This window comes from Felis catus, chromosome E1, assembly GCF_018350175.1.
Source record: "Felis catus isolate Fca126 chromosome E1, F.catus_Fca126_mat1.0, whole genome shotgun sequence".
NCBI lineage: Eukaryota > Metazoa > Chordata > Mammalia > Carnivora > Felidae > Felis > Felis catus.
Window position 1 is genome coordinate 45,613,585 of NC_058381.1, and position 15,014 is coordinate 45,628,598.

At 47.9% G+C, this 15,014-nt stretch overlaps 1 protein-coding gene and 1 long non-coding RNA gene across 4 annotated transcripts in view; one reads left to right on the forward strand and one right to left on the reverse strand.

The window, feature by feature from the left end:
- The window catches only part of MRC2 (mannose receptor C type 2), a 51,817-nt gene that overhangs the window by 8,723 nt on the left and 28,080 nt on the right, over positions 1-15,014 (forward strand). The window contains exon 1 of one of the 3 annotated variants that reach the window (XM_045045238.1): positions 11,194-11,326. The exons of the other annotated variants lie outside the window; for them this stretch is intronic. Coding sequence (XP_044901173.1) covers positions 11,209-11,326 — 118 coding nt within the window. The 5' untranslated portion in view covers positions 11,194-11,208. Of the gene's footprint in view, positions 1-11,193; positions 11,327-15,014 lie in introns of those variants that run through there. 3 annotated transcript variants of the gene reach the window in all.
- On the reverse strand, positions 7,079-8,716 carry LOC109494406. The gene is made up of 2 exons (XR_002149266.2): positions 8,173-8,716; positions 7,079-7,384 (listed from the first exon to the last, which is right to left on the reverse strand). It is a non-coding gene; the product is annotated as an uncharacterized LOC109494406 (long non-coding RNA).

The following is a 15,014-nucleotide window of genomic DNA, read 5'->3' on the forward strand; positions in this document are numbered from 1 at the left end:
CGTCAGGCTCTGCATGGACAGCTCTGAGCCTACTGGGGATTCTCTCTCTTTCCCTCTCTCTCTGCCCTTCCCCCATGTGCACTCTCTCTCTCGCTCGCTCGCTCTCTCTCTCAAAATAAATAAATAAACTTTAAAAAAAGAAGAAAGATGGGAGCCATAGACATCTCTGCAATCTCAGACATGGGGTTGGGAACCTGTCTGAGAGGAGAGAAGCCCTGAGTGAGACCAGCCTGGGCAAGTAGGAATTCACCTGGAAACAGCCTTGCAGTCAGTCATGGCCCCCAAGAAAGGATTTTCTGGTACAACCCCAAAGATGCTTAACCTCATTTCTGAAGGATCTGAGGCTAGAAGAGCAATGCTGGTTTAGAAGAGCCTGGAAGCACTTTATAATAGCCAAACAAACAAATGTACATTGAAAGAAATGTGGATAAATTACAGAGTATAGACACACAATGAAATATAATGCAGCAGTGAAAGTAGTGAACCTCAGCGACATGCATCATCATGGGTGAATCTTGGAGACAGAATGTCGAGTGGGGTAAAAAATCCCAGAGTACTACTTTGATATTATACTTCCTCAAGCCATTGGAAAAGCTGAGAAAATAGTGAACACCCATATACTCTTTACCTAGAAGCACCAACTGTTAACGTTTAGTCACATTTGCTTTAGCTCACTGTGTGTGTGTGTGTGTGTGTGTGTGTGTGTGTGTGTGTGTGTGTCTGGTGAAGCTTTGAGACAGTTGTAGGCATGACATCTCACACCTAAATACTTCACCATCAACTCAAAACATAGACGTTATCCTTTATAATACCATAATCACATTCAAGAAATATACAACCTTTTTTTTTTTTTTTTTTTTTTTTTTTTTTACATGCAGTCCTTGTTTGGATTTCTCTAGTTGTCCCAAGAATACCCTTTACAGCTGTTTTTTTTTAAAGTCCGGGATCCAATTTGTTGTCACATCTCCTCAATCTCTTTTATTCTAGAATAGTTGCTTGGTCTTTTTGTCTTATAAGCATTGCATTTTTTTAATGACTTCAGGCCAGTTGTTTTGTAGAATGTCCACAGTCTATATTTGTCTGATGTTCACTCATTACATTCATGTTAAACATTTTTGGAAAGAAAACTACATGGGAGATGTTGTGTCCTTTCCATTGTGTCACATTAAGTATGTTTGTTCCTCTGTTGGTAATGCTAACTTTGGTCGCTTGGTTCATGTTGTTTACCAGATTTCTCCACTAAAAAGTTATGTTTTCCCCTTTGTGTTTAGTAGATAATCCAAGGAGCTTCAACTAAAACAAGGAAAGGAACAGCTAAAAAAGCAAAGTTATTAATAGCAGCACTATTCATAATAGCCTCAAACTGAAATCCAGCCCCAACTAAAAACTACCCAAATGCCCATCAACAGTAGAAGGGATACATTAGAGTAGCCCCACACAAGGGCATAGTATAGAGCAATGAGAAGGAACAATCTGCAACTCCGTGCAACAGTGTGGATGAAGTTCACAAACACTGAGCAAGACTCGAGGGAGCTCATGATCCCACTAATATAAAATACAAGAGGCAAAATTAATCTATGCTGTTTGAAATCAGGAGAGTGGTTACCATTAGTGAAAGCAGTTGTGACCAGAGTCTTAAATAAAATTAAAAAAAAACAACACACAGGGAAGAGAGATCTATTATGTCTTTGGCAAGAAGCTCATAGAGGCCAATAGGGAAAAACACAGGAATCTCCAGTAGGTTTTTTTTTTTTTTTTAAGTTTATTTATTTCAGGAGAGAGAGAGTGAGAGGGGAAGAGAGGCAGAGGGAGAGAGAATCCCAGCTGCCTTCACGCTCTGTGAAGAGCCCAACGCAGGGCTCGGTCTCACAAATGGTGAGATCATGACCTGAGCAGAAATCAAGAGTCTGGCGATTAACCGACTGAGCCATCTAGGTGCCCCTCCCCGGTAGTTCTAAGGCATCTAAAATCAGAATAGGTAAGACAGCAAAGGCTGTGAACAGAGTTTTGCAAAGAAGACGAGTAGCAGTATCTAATAAGCCTATGGAAAATGTTTAAAATTAGTAGCAAATAAGGTACCATTTTCACCCCTGACGATAGTGCCAACAAAGATTGATGTAACAATATGTTCAATATAACATTATTTATAATTATGAAAATCTATAAATTGAAGACTATTAATAGTGAATAAATGAAAGGTAGTATACAGTGCCTCATGGATTAGCATAGCCATGAAAATGGTTTTTACAAAAGTTTTTAGAGACAGAAAAATCCTTTTGCTGAGATGTTAATAAAGGACAAAAACAAGATTTAAAAACGTCTGTGTAGGTGTGTGATGTATCTGCATATATAATGTGTATATATATATACACACACTGTACACATATGCATATTATGTGCATACACATGAGTATATAGTGTATTTTGAGTCTATAGATAAAATTGGTAGAAAAGTCATACCAAAATTTAGCAGAGGTTATAGGTCACATTCTACTGTTCTATACCATATTGTGTTACGTATTATCCAACAAGGGTGATTACAGATAAGGCCTTTTTTTTGTTTGAACACGTCTGCGTGTTTGGCAATTGGGAGGCAGGGGGCAACTTTCTCCTCGTCCAACCACGTGACGCCAGCAGCACTCCCCTGACTCCCACCGCGTAACTGGTCCGAGCCCGAAGCACGTGACTCGGCAGAGCCAATCAGGGGCGCGCTGGAAGGGCGGGCCTTTCTTGGGCGGCCCGGACGCCAAGGTATCTGTCTTGGGCTGCGGTTCGGCCAGGCGACTGCGGCCTGGCCCCGGGAGGCGGGAGGGATGCTAGGGAGCGGGGTGGGCGGCCCTGGGGCCTGAGACGCTGACCTGCCGAGACCTTGGCTGCGGTTTTCCCCCCGCTGTTACCCACCCTCCTCTCCCGTCGTTTTTGTAAGTGCCGAATCGGAGTAGGGCCTCTCCACCCGGGGCTCAGCCTTCGGGGCGGGTTTTCCGAAAACGCAGGCAGGTTCCCGGGGCGAGCGCAGGGTCGCGGAGCGGCTGTGGGGACCCACCTCTACGCTCTTCCCCTTAACAGGAAGAGCCTGTTTGGAAAGCCCCTCCAAACGCGAGGCTGCCCCTCTCTACCTTGTACTTAGCCGTCGAGTGTGTACAGAAGGGGGCTAGGGGAGAGGACCCACGACGCTGAAGTGCAAGTTTGCACTTAGACAACAGCAGGACACAGCACTCTAGAAGCACTCAGTAGCACTACGTACGTCCCATACTGGAGAGCACATCAGAAGGGCGCCAGTTAAGGGGACGGGCTTTTGGAAGGCTTTGTGCTTTTTAAAATTGTATACGTTTCTGTATAACACTGTGCAACAAATGGGAAATGGAGACTACACGAATATTTACTGAGCGCATCAAGTCGGCCAGAGTCAGTGTTAAGCAATTCCACGTATACAGTATTTTAAGTCTCCTATGCCTCCCTTTCACAGATGAGGAAATTGAGCCAGAAACACTCAGAGCCAGGATTACATAGCTGGTGAGTGGCAGAGCCAGGGATGTAATGCTGGCCTGTTTGGTTCCTTCCATGGTCTTCTTTTATTTTACAAATAAGTATTGATTAATATATAATGAACGTTTGGGAACCCACCACCGAATCCAAGACAGAGGACATTCCAATACTTCTGTCTAGCTATGTGCTATTCATCTGTCTTCCTTTTCATTCCCCCAAACCCAACTCTGCCCTGAACTTTGTGTTTATCAATCCCTTGGTTTTAAAAGTTTTAATTCTTGAAGTATAATATAAATATAGGAAAGTGAACATATAAATGTTCAGTTCAATGAGTTTTCACAAACAGCACACCCATGAAGCCAGTGCTCAGATCCAGCAAATAAGAGCGTTACTAGTATTATTAGTATTCCAAGTGCTTGTAAAGATGTTCTGTGGCCTAATTAGACATGAGCATTTTTTCTTTGTGAACTGTGTTCCTATCCTCGATCATCTTCTCTCTTCAGATCTAAGCGGCTTAAAATTATGCAGGTGTCTGTGTTTTTCTCATTGACTTACATAAGCTTCTTGCTGCATTTGTTACAAGTATTTTCCAGTTTGTTCTTAAGTTAAATTTTTTATTTGGGTGGCACCTGGCTGGCTCAGTCACACAGCATGTGACTCTTGATCTGGGGTCATGAGTTTGAGCCCATTTTGGGTGTAGAGATTACTTCAAAAAATACATCGTAGGGACATCTGGGTGGCTCAGTCGGTTAAGCGGTTAAGCATCTGACTTCAGCTCAGGTCATGATCTTGCGGTCTGTGAGTTCGAGCCCCACGTCGGGCTCTGTGCTGACAGCTCAGAGCCTGGAGCCTGTTCCAGATTCTGTGGCTCCCTCTCTCTCTGCTCCTCCTCCACTCATGCTCTGTGTCTTTCTCTCTAAAATAAATAAACATTAAAAAAATACATTTTGGGGTGCCTGGGTGGTTTAGTCAGTTGAGCGTCTGACTCAGTTTCGGCTCATGTCATGATCCTGGGGTAGAGGGATCGAGCCCTGCATGGGGCTCTGTGCTGAGTGTGGAGTCTGCTTAGGATTCTCTCTCTCTCTCTCTCTCTCTCTCTCTCTCTCTCTCTCTCTCTCTCTGACTCCTCCCCCACTCGTGCTTTCTCTGTCTAATAAAAAAAGAATACATTTCCGCGATTGTAAAAAATTGCACTTACTTGCAGCATTAAAAAAATCAAATAGGAACAAGTTACCAAAAAAGAAAATTTACCTGAAATCTCATCACTAAGAAACAACCACTGTTTAACATTTTGGAGAATATCCTTCCAAATTGCCTCCCTTCTCTCTCCCCCTTCTTTTATGAAACTTGACATAAATGTTTTCATGTTGTTTTGTAACATTCTTTTGTATGCCAATACGTTATTGATGTATTTCTACCCAATGCTTCTGTTGGTTGGGTAGGATTCCATTGTATGGTTGTACCATAACTTACCCCTTGTTGGACATTTGGGTCATTTCTCATCTCGCTGTTGTGGATAACTCTGTATGCATCCTAGCATATTGGATCTACAAAATAATGGGTATCCTGGCTCAGGCTGGGGAGGTGGCTTGACTGGCATCAGTTTAATGCATCCGGACTCACCCAGCTTCTTTGTTGTTACGAGTCTCTGCTCCTTGGCACAAGGACTAGGTGTTTTGTCTCCCCCATCTGTAGACTTTCCCGGGGAGCATCTCTTCTGGTTTATTTCTGTAATCTCCCTTTCCAGATGGGCTGAGTTTAGTGTAGAACTCTGCACATATAGGTTGAGGTCACTTAGGGTTACATTTGAAACAAAGGACAGACACACACACACACACACACACACACACACACACACACACACATTCTCTATCTTTTTAAAATTAGCAAATATGTTCATTGTAGAAAATGCAAGGAAGAGAAAAAAACCCACCAGCTATCTCTTAAGTCAGTGATAACCACTGTTGACACTTAGGTGTATACAGTGGTTCCGAAACTCTGGGGTGCCTGGGAATCTTGTTTACAATCCAGATATTCCTTTACTCTGCGGTTCCAATTCAGTAGGTCTGTTGCCAGGCCTGGGCACCTACATTGCTCCGCAGGCAATTTAGACACTCAAGTTTAAGAACAAGAAAGTACCAATGTTTTTCCAGACATTACTTGATTTAAAAGAAAATAGAGGGGTGCCTGGGTGGCTCAGTTGGGCAACCAACTTTAGCTCAGGTCATGATCTCGCAGTTTGTGGGTTGAGCCCCGCATCAGGCTCTATGCTGACAGGTCAGAGCCTGGAGCTTGCTTTGGATTCTGGGTCTCCCTCTCTCTCTGCTCCTCCCCCACCTGTGCTCTGTCCCTCTCTCTCAAAAATAATAAGTAAGCATAGACATTTTTAAGGAAAATAGAAGTGAGATTGTTTTATTTTAATATTTTATTTTAGTTTAGTTTTTAAAAATATTTATTTATTTAAGTAGTGTCTACACCCAACATGGGACTTGAACTCGTGACCCTGAGATCAGGAGCCGTGTGCCCCACTGACTGAGCCAGCCAGGTGCCCTGCATTTGTGCTTTTGAAGGCTTTTGATATATGTTGTCAAATTCTCCTCCAAGAAAGTCACCCTCCTACTACCATGGAGGTTACTGCTACTTCCATAAGCTCACTTTTTGCCGGGCAGGTTGGTGAGGCCTTTCTGTCCGTGGGCTCAACCAGTACTGCCAACTACCTGGTGGGTAGTACCCAGCACGGCTCCTGGCACAGGCTGACCCTTTTCTCCACTGAACAGATGACAATACTGAGGGATGAAGAGGTCAAATAACCAGTTTGAGAGCAGGGTTTCAAACCCAGCCTTGTATCTGGAGCCTGAGAGCTCTTAACCACACCATGATTTTATTTATTTTTAAATACATCTTGTTTTCTTTTTCTTTTTTAATTTTTATTTTATAGAAAGCACACGTGAGCAGGGAAGGTAGCAGAGGGAGAGAGAAAGAGACAGAGAGAGAGAGAGAGAGAGAGAGAGAGAGAGAGAATCTCAAGCAGGTGCCACACTCCTGGAGGAGCTGGACTCAGGGCTCGATCCCATGACCCTGGGATCACGTCCTGAGCCGAAATCAAGAAGTGGCCATTCAGCCAACTGAGCCACCCAGGAGCCCCACCACACCATGATTTTAAATTGATATCAGAGAGTGATGGTTGTGGGAGGAGTACTTTTTTTTTTTATATGGTTCTAAAAACTGTACGAAAGAAATCAGGAAAAGGCATCGGAGGCTGGGGAAAGAGAAGTAATATGAGGGGACCGGCACAGACGTTCCTTTGTAGGTCAGGTCTAGTGTGTTACTGTGGGTCTGGGTGATGTCACAATGGTGGTGGCCGTAGTGCGGTGTTGTGTATGAGACCCTTTGTTTCCGTCCAGGGCAAAGCAAGTTACATTCACAAACATTGGACACTGAGGCAGGTTCTGTGGGATGTACAGAAATATTTGGTTTCTTCAAAGGTGTTAAGATCCCCTGTGTCTTCCTTCCCTCAGTTTTATTTGCTCTAGAAACATTGTAACAATATAATGGAAAGTTATGTGTAATCCCAACCTCCTGGCACAACAAATAATTTTGTGTTTTCACTTTATTCCCTTCTGTTCATTGTCCATATGGAGATCTGTTTTTAAGAGGGTATAATTTAGAGGATGTTAAACCCTTACCCATAGGACACAGCTTGCCTTCTCCCTCCCCGGGTCCTGTTCAATTCAGCACACACGTAGGGAACACCTGCTGTATGCCATGCGCTCGGGAGGCGCGTGGATGAGACACAGCTCTTGTTCTCCAGGAACTGGTCACTGAGGGAGACACACCCTAAAAGGATCGTGTCAGGATTCCATAGACTTCTCTCCCTGTAGATCTCCCCAGGAGGAGTCTGTGAAGAGTCAGGGAGAATATTTTATAATTCAGTTTACGGGTAAGAAGACAGAGTCCCCTAACGTCATTGAGATTGTAATGGCAGGATCAGAACCTGAACTCCTGAGCCAGATCTGAGATTTCCTTTCCAGCCTCCTTCTTGTAGGTAACGGGGCCCCGCAGCCGCATGACTGCTTGAGCCCCAGAGAAGGTCCCTTGCAGACTCTGTCCACCCGCTGTCCCAGCATCTGCCAGGCTGAGGGGTGTGGGCGCTACCCCACTCCCTTCCACACTCTCCCTTCCAGCTGCGTATTTTGTGACCTCATTTTCCCTTTACAACGGCCCTTGGAGTTTATTTCTGCAGACCCGGAATGTGGTAGGGACCAGGGTACACCCCAGGCCGCCCTAACTCTCCCAGAGACCCCCTCGCTTTGCCCTGACACACTTTGCGGCCTCTTCCGCCTGTATCTCCCTTCCAGGCACACCTGGGGAGGGGCCGAAAGTTGAGAGGCCAGAAACAAATGGTGGTTGCCAAGGCACCCACGGGAATTGGGGGGAGGATCCTGCGTCTGGACTGTGAATTTATTTTTCTTTTAATTCTGTGGAAGACCAGCTTAAACACTTTCGTCCTTGGCCTTATTTCCTCTTATCGTTTCCTCTCATCCAGACAGCAGCATCTGCTAAGCCTGGTTCCCAGGCTCTCTGCTGCAAAACACAGATTCTGGAGCTCACAGCCGCAGTCAAGGCAGAGGCTCTCGCTTAAATATCAGAAAATAGTTATGGCCCTTCCACTTACCGAGGACTTACCAGGTACAGAGCATCTTCCACCATTTTCTTGCATAATCCTCCCAGAAACCCAGGAGACGGGCCTTATTAATGTCCTTCCAAAAGCAAGGCTTGCAGAAGTGAGGCAGCCAGCCCCGGGGCCCACACAGGGATTTGAACCTGGGTGGGTACAGATTGCAGAGCTCATCTCCTAACTGCTCCACCGCTGTGCTTCCCGGAGAAGGTGTGGGCAAGGTGCTCTCGGCCCGTCATTCCAGAAGCCGGCAAACATTTGATCTTCGGCATATCGTGTTAGGGAGATCCTGAAGAGTGCCACGCTTTGCTTCTAGAACCAAACAAGTCATCTTTGGCTGCTGCCACGTCAGAAGGTCAGGAAATTGCCAGAGAGCAGAGGAAAAGGGTCATTATGAAATGTGTCATGATTTCTCAAAGTCTTGTGCTGCGATTCAGAAATGTGTTACGAAAGGGATACGACATGTCACAGGGACATTGTGCTTGCAATAGAGCCTCACTTAGAGGACCCTCCCCCCCTTTTTATTTTTGGTTTTGAAATAGGCATAGCTGTCTGGTCATTTTTTTTTTTTTTTAAGTTTATTTATTTTGAGAGATAGAGAAAGTGCAAGTTGGGGAGGGGCAGAGAGAGAGGGATAGAGAGAGTATCCCAAGGAGGTTCCACACTGTCAGTGCAGAGCCCCAGTCCAACCCGGGGCTCAAACCCAGGAACGGCCAGATCATGACCCTAGCCAAAGTCGAAGCTTAACTGACCAGGCCACCCAGGCGCGCCCTCTGGTCACTCTTAATAGAGACCAGGATACTGAAGAACATTTCTCCTCTCTGATAAAAACAGTCGTACAAACATGATACTATGTGGCTGCTTGCATTCTACCTCAGTGTTGGGTTGGGGGCTGGGGGGTTTGCAAAAGGGGTGGGTGGGGACTGTGGCAAGCTAGTGAGCACCCTCCCAGGTGGGCAGCTCCACCCATGAACCGGGACTGGCTGCCTGTGGACACACTGGAAACTGGAAATCCAGATTATTATGTAAAATCTGTCTGTCTGTCTGTCTGTCTCTCTCTCTTTAAGTAGGCTCCATGCCCAATATGGTGCTTGAACTCACAACCCTTAGATCAAGAATTGCATGCCCTACTGAGCCAGCCAGGGGACCCTCTGAAATCTCTTCAGTTTTAAATGTTGCCTCACTTTTCTTTCACACACTGTGATGACCAAATATAACCCACCTGTAGGTTATCAATTTAAAGCACCTGGAATAAGTTGTTCAGTGCTCAGCTCTGGACCCGGTCCTCTTGGACTCCCCTCTGAGCTCTGCCCCTTATCAAGCTGTTATCAAGCTGTCTTAATCTCTCATTTAATACCTTATGTTCCTCATCTGTCAGGTGGAGATGGTAATTTTACCTGCTTCTGAGGGCCGCTATGAGAATTAACGAGAAAAGGCTTGAAACCTGGCACCTGGTACCTACCAAGCCCACAGTAAACATTAACTTTTATATTTCAATACTTTTACATCTCATTATTTGTGTCTCTTTCCATAAGTGCAGGGTGACGTTATGTCCTAGTTTGCCTGGGACAGCCCTGGTTCAATCTTGTGGTACATGTGTAATTATCATGAACTCCCCTTTTTATTCTCAATATTAGACAATAAATTATATGGTCAACCTATTTAAGCAAATACTGGCCTTGTGCCATTTAGGACTTTAACAAATTGTATTTCCAATGAAAAGATCATGGTTCCAGTTGTATGAGGATCTCTGGACAAGTCACTTAGGCTTTCCATGTTTCTGTTTCCACATTCTTGTCAAAGTTTCAGAAAAAAGAATGAATCACTGAAATATAATTAGTAAAAGTTTCTTGTGCACACACCAAAGATTGCAAACCAGGAGGACTCAAACCAAAACATGGAATGAGGCTCAGAGGTATATGATTATAAAGCACTTAGATAGTGTGGAGGCAGTGGCTGTTTATACTTCACAGCGATTAGTTATAATATTAGAGCTTTCTTTTTTTTTTTAAAGTTTATTTATTTGTTTTTGAGAGACACACAGAAAGTAAGTGGGGAAGGAGCAGAGAGAATGGGAGAGAGAGAATCCCAAGCAGGCTCTGCACTGTCAGCACACAGCCGGATGCAGGGCTCGAACTCCCAAACCGAACTCACCAACCGTGCGATCATGACCCGAGCTGAAACCAAGAGTCCCATGCTTAACCGACTGAGCCACCCAGGCACCCCTAATATTAGTATTTTCTTAAATGAAAGGGAAATGGTTCATGGTTATCTCGTATGAATTTTGGGGATCCATTTAAGTTTTGCTTATAATTTTCAGAGGCACACGTTAAGTATTGACCCAGTTCAAGTTAGATTTGCCTGTGTTGCAAAATAAGCTAAATTAAGCTTTGCTTTTATAACTAAACTGCTTTTGTCTGCTCAGGGAATTTTCAAGTCTGGTCTCCCTATGTGTTTGATTTCACTATTCTAAAGGATTGACAAGATGAATTCTAAGATTTCCACAGTCTGCGTTCATTTTGTCATTTGACAAACATTTATCGTGAGTCCAGACTATGCCAGGCAAATGCCCAGCATGTGGAGAGGCCAGAGACGGAGGCCAATAAGGACCTCTCGGGCAGCGGGGTGGGAATCCCTACCAGGTTTTAAAAGTGTTATTTGAAAGACTTATCTAGAAATTGTTCACAAAATGTTTCTAGTGAATGGAATGTTTCTATTTGAAACCTCAGTTTCTAGCAAACAAACCATTACATGCAGTGTAATTCTCTACACATTTCTATCTTGTGAGTGGCTATCTAATTTTAAAAAATTATTTCAGTGTGGAAAATTGGAAAATACAGAAAGGCCCAAAGGAAATTCTTCCGTTGACTCTTCAACGAGCCAGGGGCCATCTAATGTTTTAGCTTTAGGTTACTCCTCGCCCCCACACACCTGAGGCCACTTTGTCAAAACTAAACTTTAAAAAGCGGCTCTCCCCACATTTGCGCATTTCCTAATAAAGTAATTCTCCATCCACCCATCCATCCATCCTCCATCAACCAGGTATGGAATACCCAACCTGGCGCTGTGCCTGGGGCCCCAGACGGCTCTCCTGTCAGCGATATAATGAAATTGTCCGTTCGCGACTTCCTCCTGCAGATAAACAAGCGTGGCTCAGCACTGGTAGGGGCGTGCTTTCATGCGTCGGTGGGCATTGCTGGGCAGGTGACTAGGGCGCCTCGCCTCCAGTCCTGAATCTGGCTCTTCGCGGGCGGGCCAGTGGGGTTGGACGGTGCCGGCCCAGAAAAAGCCACTTCCTGCCGCGACTGGAGCGGGCAGTCGTGGTGAAAGCGGCCCCCTGGGGGAAGGAAGTGACTTTGCGCTGTTTATTTTGGCGGCGGGCTGGCAGACGGCGCCGGGGGCCGCGGGCCGCGCAGACCCCGCGTTCGCAGAGCGGGGCCGTGGAGCCGGTGGGCGGAGGCCCCGCGCCGAAACGCTGGGGGGGCGGTGCCGAGAGGGGGCGCCGGGAAGGGGGGCGGCGCAGCCGAGGAGGGGGGCGCGCGGCCGAGGAGGGGGGCGGCGCGGTGCGGAGGGGGGCGCGCGGCCGCGAGGACCCAGAACTCCGGGGGCCGACGGCCCCCTGCCCCCAGGTCCTGGGGCGGGGTGAGGGAGGAAGGGGTCGAGGTGTGCCCGCCCCGGGGATGCTCCCGCGAGGAGTCCAGCTGGGGAAGGGGCACAGAGGACAGGCCTGGGAGCCGACGGTCCGTCCGGAGCTTAGAGGCGTGATCGCTTCTGTAGGGGCCCGGCGGCATCCCCGTTTCATCCTGCCAGATGGGGCCCGGGAAAGGACAGGCCGCAAAGATTGTGATGCCTTAGTTTGAGGAGACAAAAGCCGGCAGAGGGTGAGATCAAACACCACTAAATCGCCAGGGGGGAGGCCAGGGCCTGAGAGTATTTGGTTCCCAGAGAGCCCGGAGGGTGGGGGCCGAGGGGTGGGGGTGGGGGGACCCGGCAGAGTTGCAGGAAGGTGAAAATCGCCTCTCCGATTTTACGAATAATCCAGGTCGCTCCCACCCGCTTCACGTACCCCCTCTCTTGCGTTTATTACGTGGACGTGACAAGTCCACCTCAACCCGTTCCCCGCCCAGAGACTGCTTCAACATCTTCCTGGGACGGAGCAGGTCACATTTTGCAGCACATACGTTTTAAGGGGGGAGAAGAACATCTCTAGAAATGACTGATAGAGGAAGCTCACCATGGCTGGAGGGAGAGAGGGAGAGACACCACACACACGTGTGACAGCAGCAGAGGGGGGCTGCGTGTGCCGAGTTGGGTCACATGCACTTTAAGCAATGGAGAGCAGGCAGTCTGGCCCCGCTGGAATGCAGGGGTGGTTGGGAGGAGGGAGGAGAGTGTGAAAAGCCTGGAGGGTGGAGAGTAGACGGGAGCCCACAATCGCCCAGGATTTGGGTGGAGATATCGCACAGTTGGACAGGGCATTGGGCCCCTGTGTCCTGTAACTGTCCTGCCCTTCTGTGAAGGGATGCCCCGCCTCCCCCATCCGGGTCCAATGTGCGCATGGACCTTCTAGCAGAAGGTAGGGCAGGGTGGGGTGCTGGGTCCCCAGGGTTAGCTTTTCAACAGGGAGGGGCTGGCAGCTTCTGCTGACTCAGGGACATTTCCAGGCCTGGCCTCAGGGCCAAGCGGCTTATTGAAAGCAGCTGCTCCTCTTGGCTGGTGGCCCTACGGCCCCTGGCTCTCCCTGGGATGACCCTTTGCCTCTGCATGGCCTGAGGAGGCCTGAGGAGAAGGGCCAACTACAGAGACTCAGTGGTTAGAGGTCACCCTGCCATGCCCCCGGGGACCAAATGTGGTCAGCCCCCAGGGCTCACCAGCTGGTCCCTAGGAGCTGAGCCAGGCTGGTGACTGGGTCCCCAATCTTTGCTCTCGCCATTCCCCCACCTTGGAACACCTTCCCTTGCTCTTGTCTCTGCTGGTGCGTCTCAGGGTTTTGTTTGACATGCCTCTCGTTCAGCAGATTTTGAGAGTCTGCTGAGTGCCAGACACTCCGCTAGAATTAACTTCCCCTCTGCTTCCTTCAGCACCATGTCTTTCTTGTAATGGAGAGCAGCCGTCTTATCCGAGGTCAGACCTCTGGCTGCCTTCGCTGCTGGGCTGAGTGCCGGGAAGCTGCTGGGACAGCTGAGAGCTTTGCTCCTGAGAGACAGAGACAGTTCTGAGTCTTTTGCACTCAGCCTCAGGACTCCGCCAAAGCATTGCATGTACCTCACAGCAGATGGGAAAGGAAAAGAGGCCACGGTGAGAGTCAACAGGGAGGGAGGAGACAGGGGCTCCTCAATGTAGGGCACATAGCCTTAAAACCCAGTTGCTTCTGAGCACAGGCATAAATGTCCAGGCTGACGACTTGGAGATGTCTGAGAAGGAAGGAAGGGTGGACACGGCAGCAGAAAGATTGCTGTTATCTGGAAAATCCATGCTTTCCAACACCTTCATCCCCAGCCACGCAGTATGAATTGGACCTGGGGGTTTTACACACGGGCTGACGTGTTGCTTGTAACTTTTTCATGGATTGCTTCATGAGTTCTGCCTCTCCGGCTTCATTGTAAATGTCACGAGGCCAGAGGCTGCATTGTCTAATTTCCCCGTCGTACCTAGTCATAAATGCTTGTCATCTGCACAAGTGAGAAAGCCTCTGGGGGAGCAGGCAGAAGGGTGATTAAGGAGGATGGGGTGGGGGTCTGGCCTCCAAGTACCTCCTCTGACAAGCCCAAGAGGCCCATCGCTGGTCTGAGGGTCAGAGGGAATCCTGGAACGGTGGCCTCTGGGGAGTAAGGAGGCTGGGAGAGAGGCTGTGGCTCCAAGACGTAGGGTTGTGTGTTTATCAGGGTCCTTTTGGTTACAAGGACAGAAACCCTTGTAGACAAGCTCAGCACAAAAGGGGAATGTGGCTGCCAGTGAGCCGGAGTGATTCACAGGCTGGAAGAAGAGCCACAGGAACTCTGGGTCTGGGACTGGGTATTCAGCACATGAAGACTAGTTTCCTCCCCTTCCACTGCTCAGCTGTGTCTCTTTCTCCAGTGTCCCCATTCTCGTCTGTAGCAGGAAGGTCTTTCCCTCATGGTAGGAGACATGGCCATTGGCAGCCGCAGTTTAGCGATCACAACAGAGAGAGAAAATCACGTATTCCAGGGGAGGCCTCTGATCAGCCCTGTTTGAGTTATGTGCCCAGTCACCGTGCCAGGGGGATGGACACTGTTACTGGCCAGGAGTGAGCCTTGTGCCCACTCACGTAGCCAGAGCAAGAAAATTATAAAGAAGAAGAAGAAGGGATGGGAAGTTCATTGGGCAGACAAAAACAAAGGCCAGAGACTGAGAGAAGTTCAGTGAGGTTCAGGGATTCTGTTACCATCTCCATATCTTCCATGTAGAGCCCAGTGCCAACCAGACCATATGGTGGTGGGGGCCAGATTATGTCTCTGTTGCTCCCCACTGTACTCTCAGAACCTGGCACCGTGCCTGGCACCTGTGAAATTCTCAATACGTGTTTGTTGAATGAATGAATGAATGAATGAATGCATGCATGCATGGATGGATGGATGGATGGATAGATGTGCTCAACATATAGCTTCCTGCCCGGTTTCATTCATTTCTTTATTCACCCACTGAGCAAGTACACAAGGAGCCACACACAACCTGGTGCACAACACTGTGCTGGTCGTGGTGTGGTTGCAAACAAAATGCAGGAGGTCGTCCTTGTCCTTGAGGGATGTACGTACCACAACCCTTGTGAGGGGCATTTCTACTTCCTGTGCTGACGCCTGATGCTCCCCAGGGCATGTGGAGTGAGGCG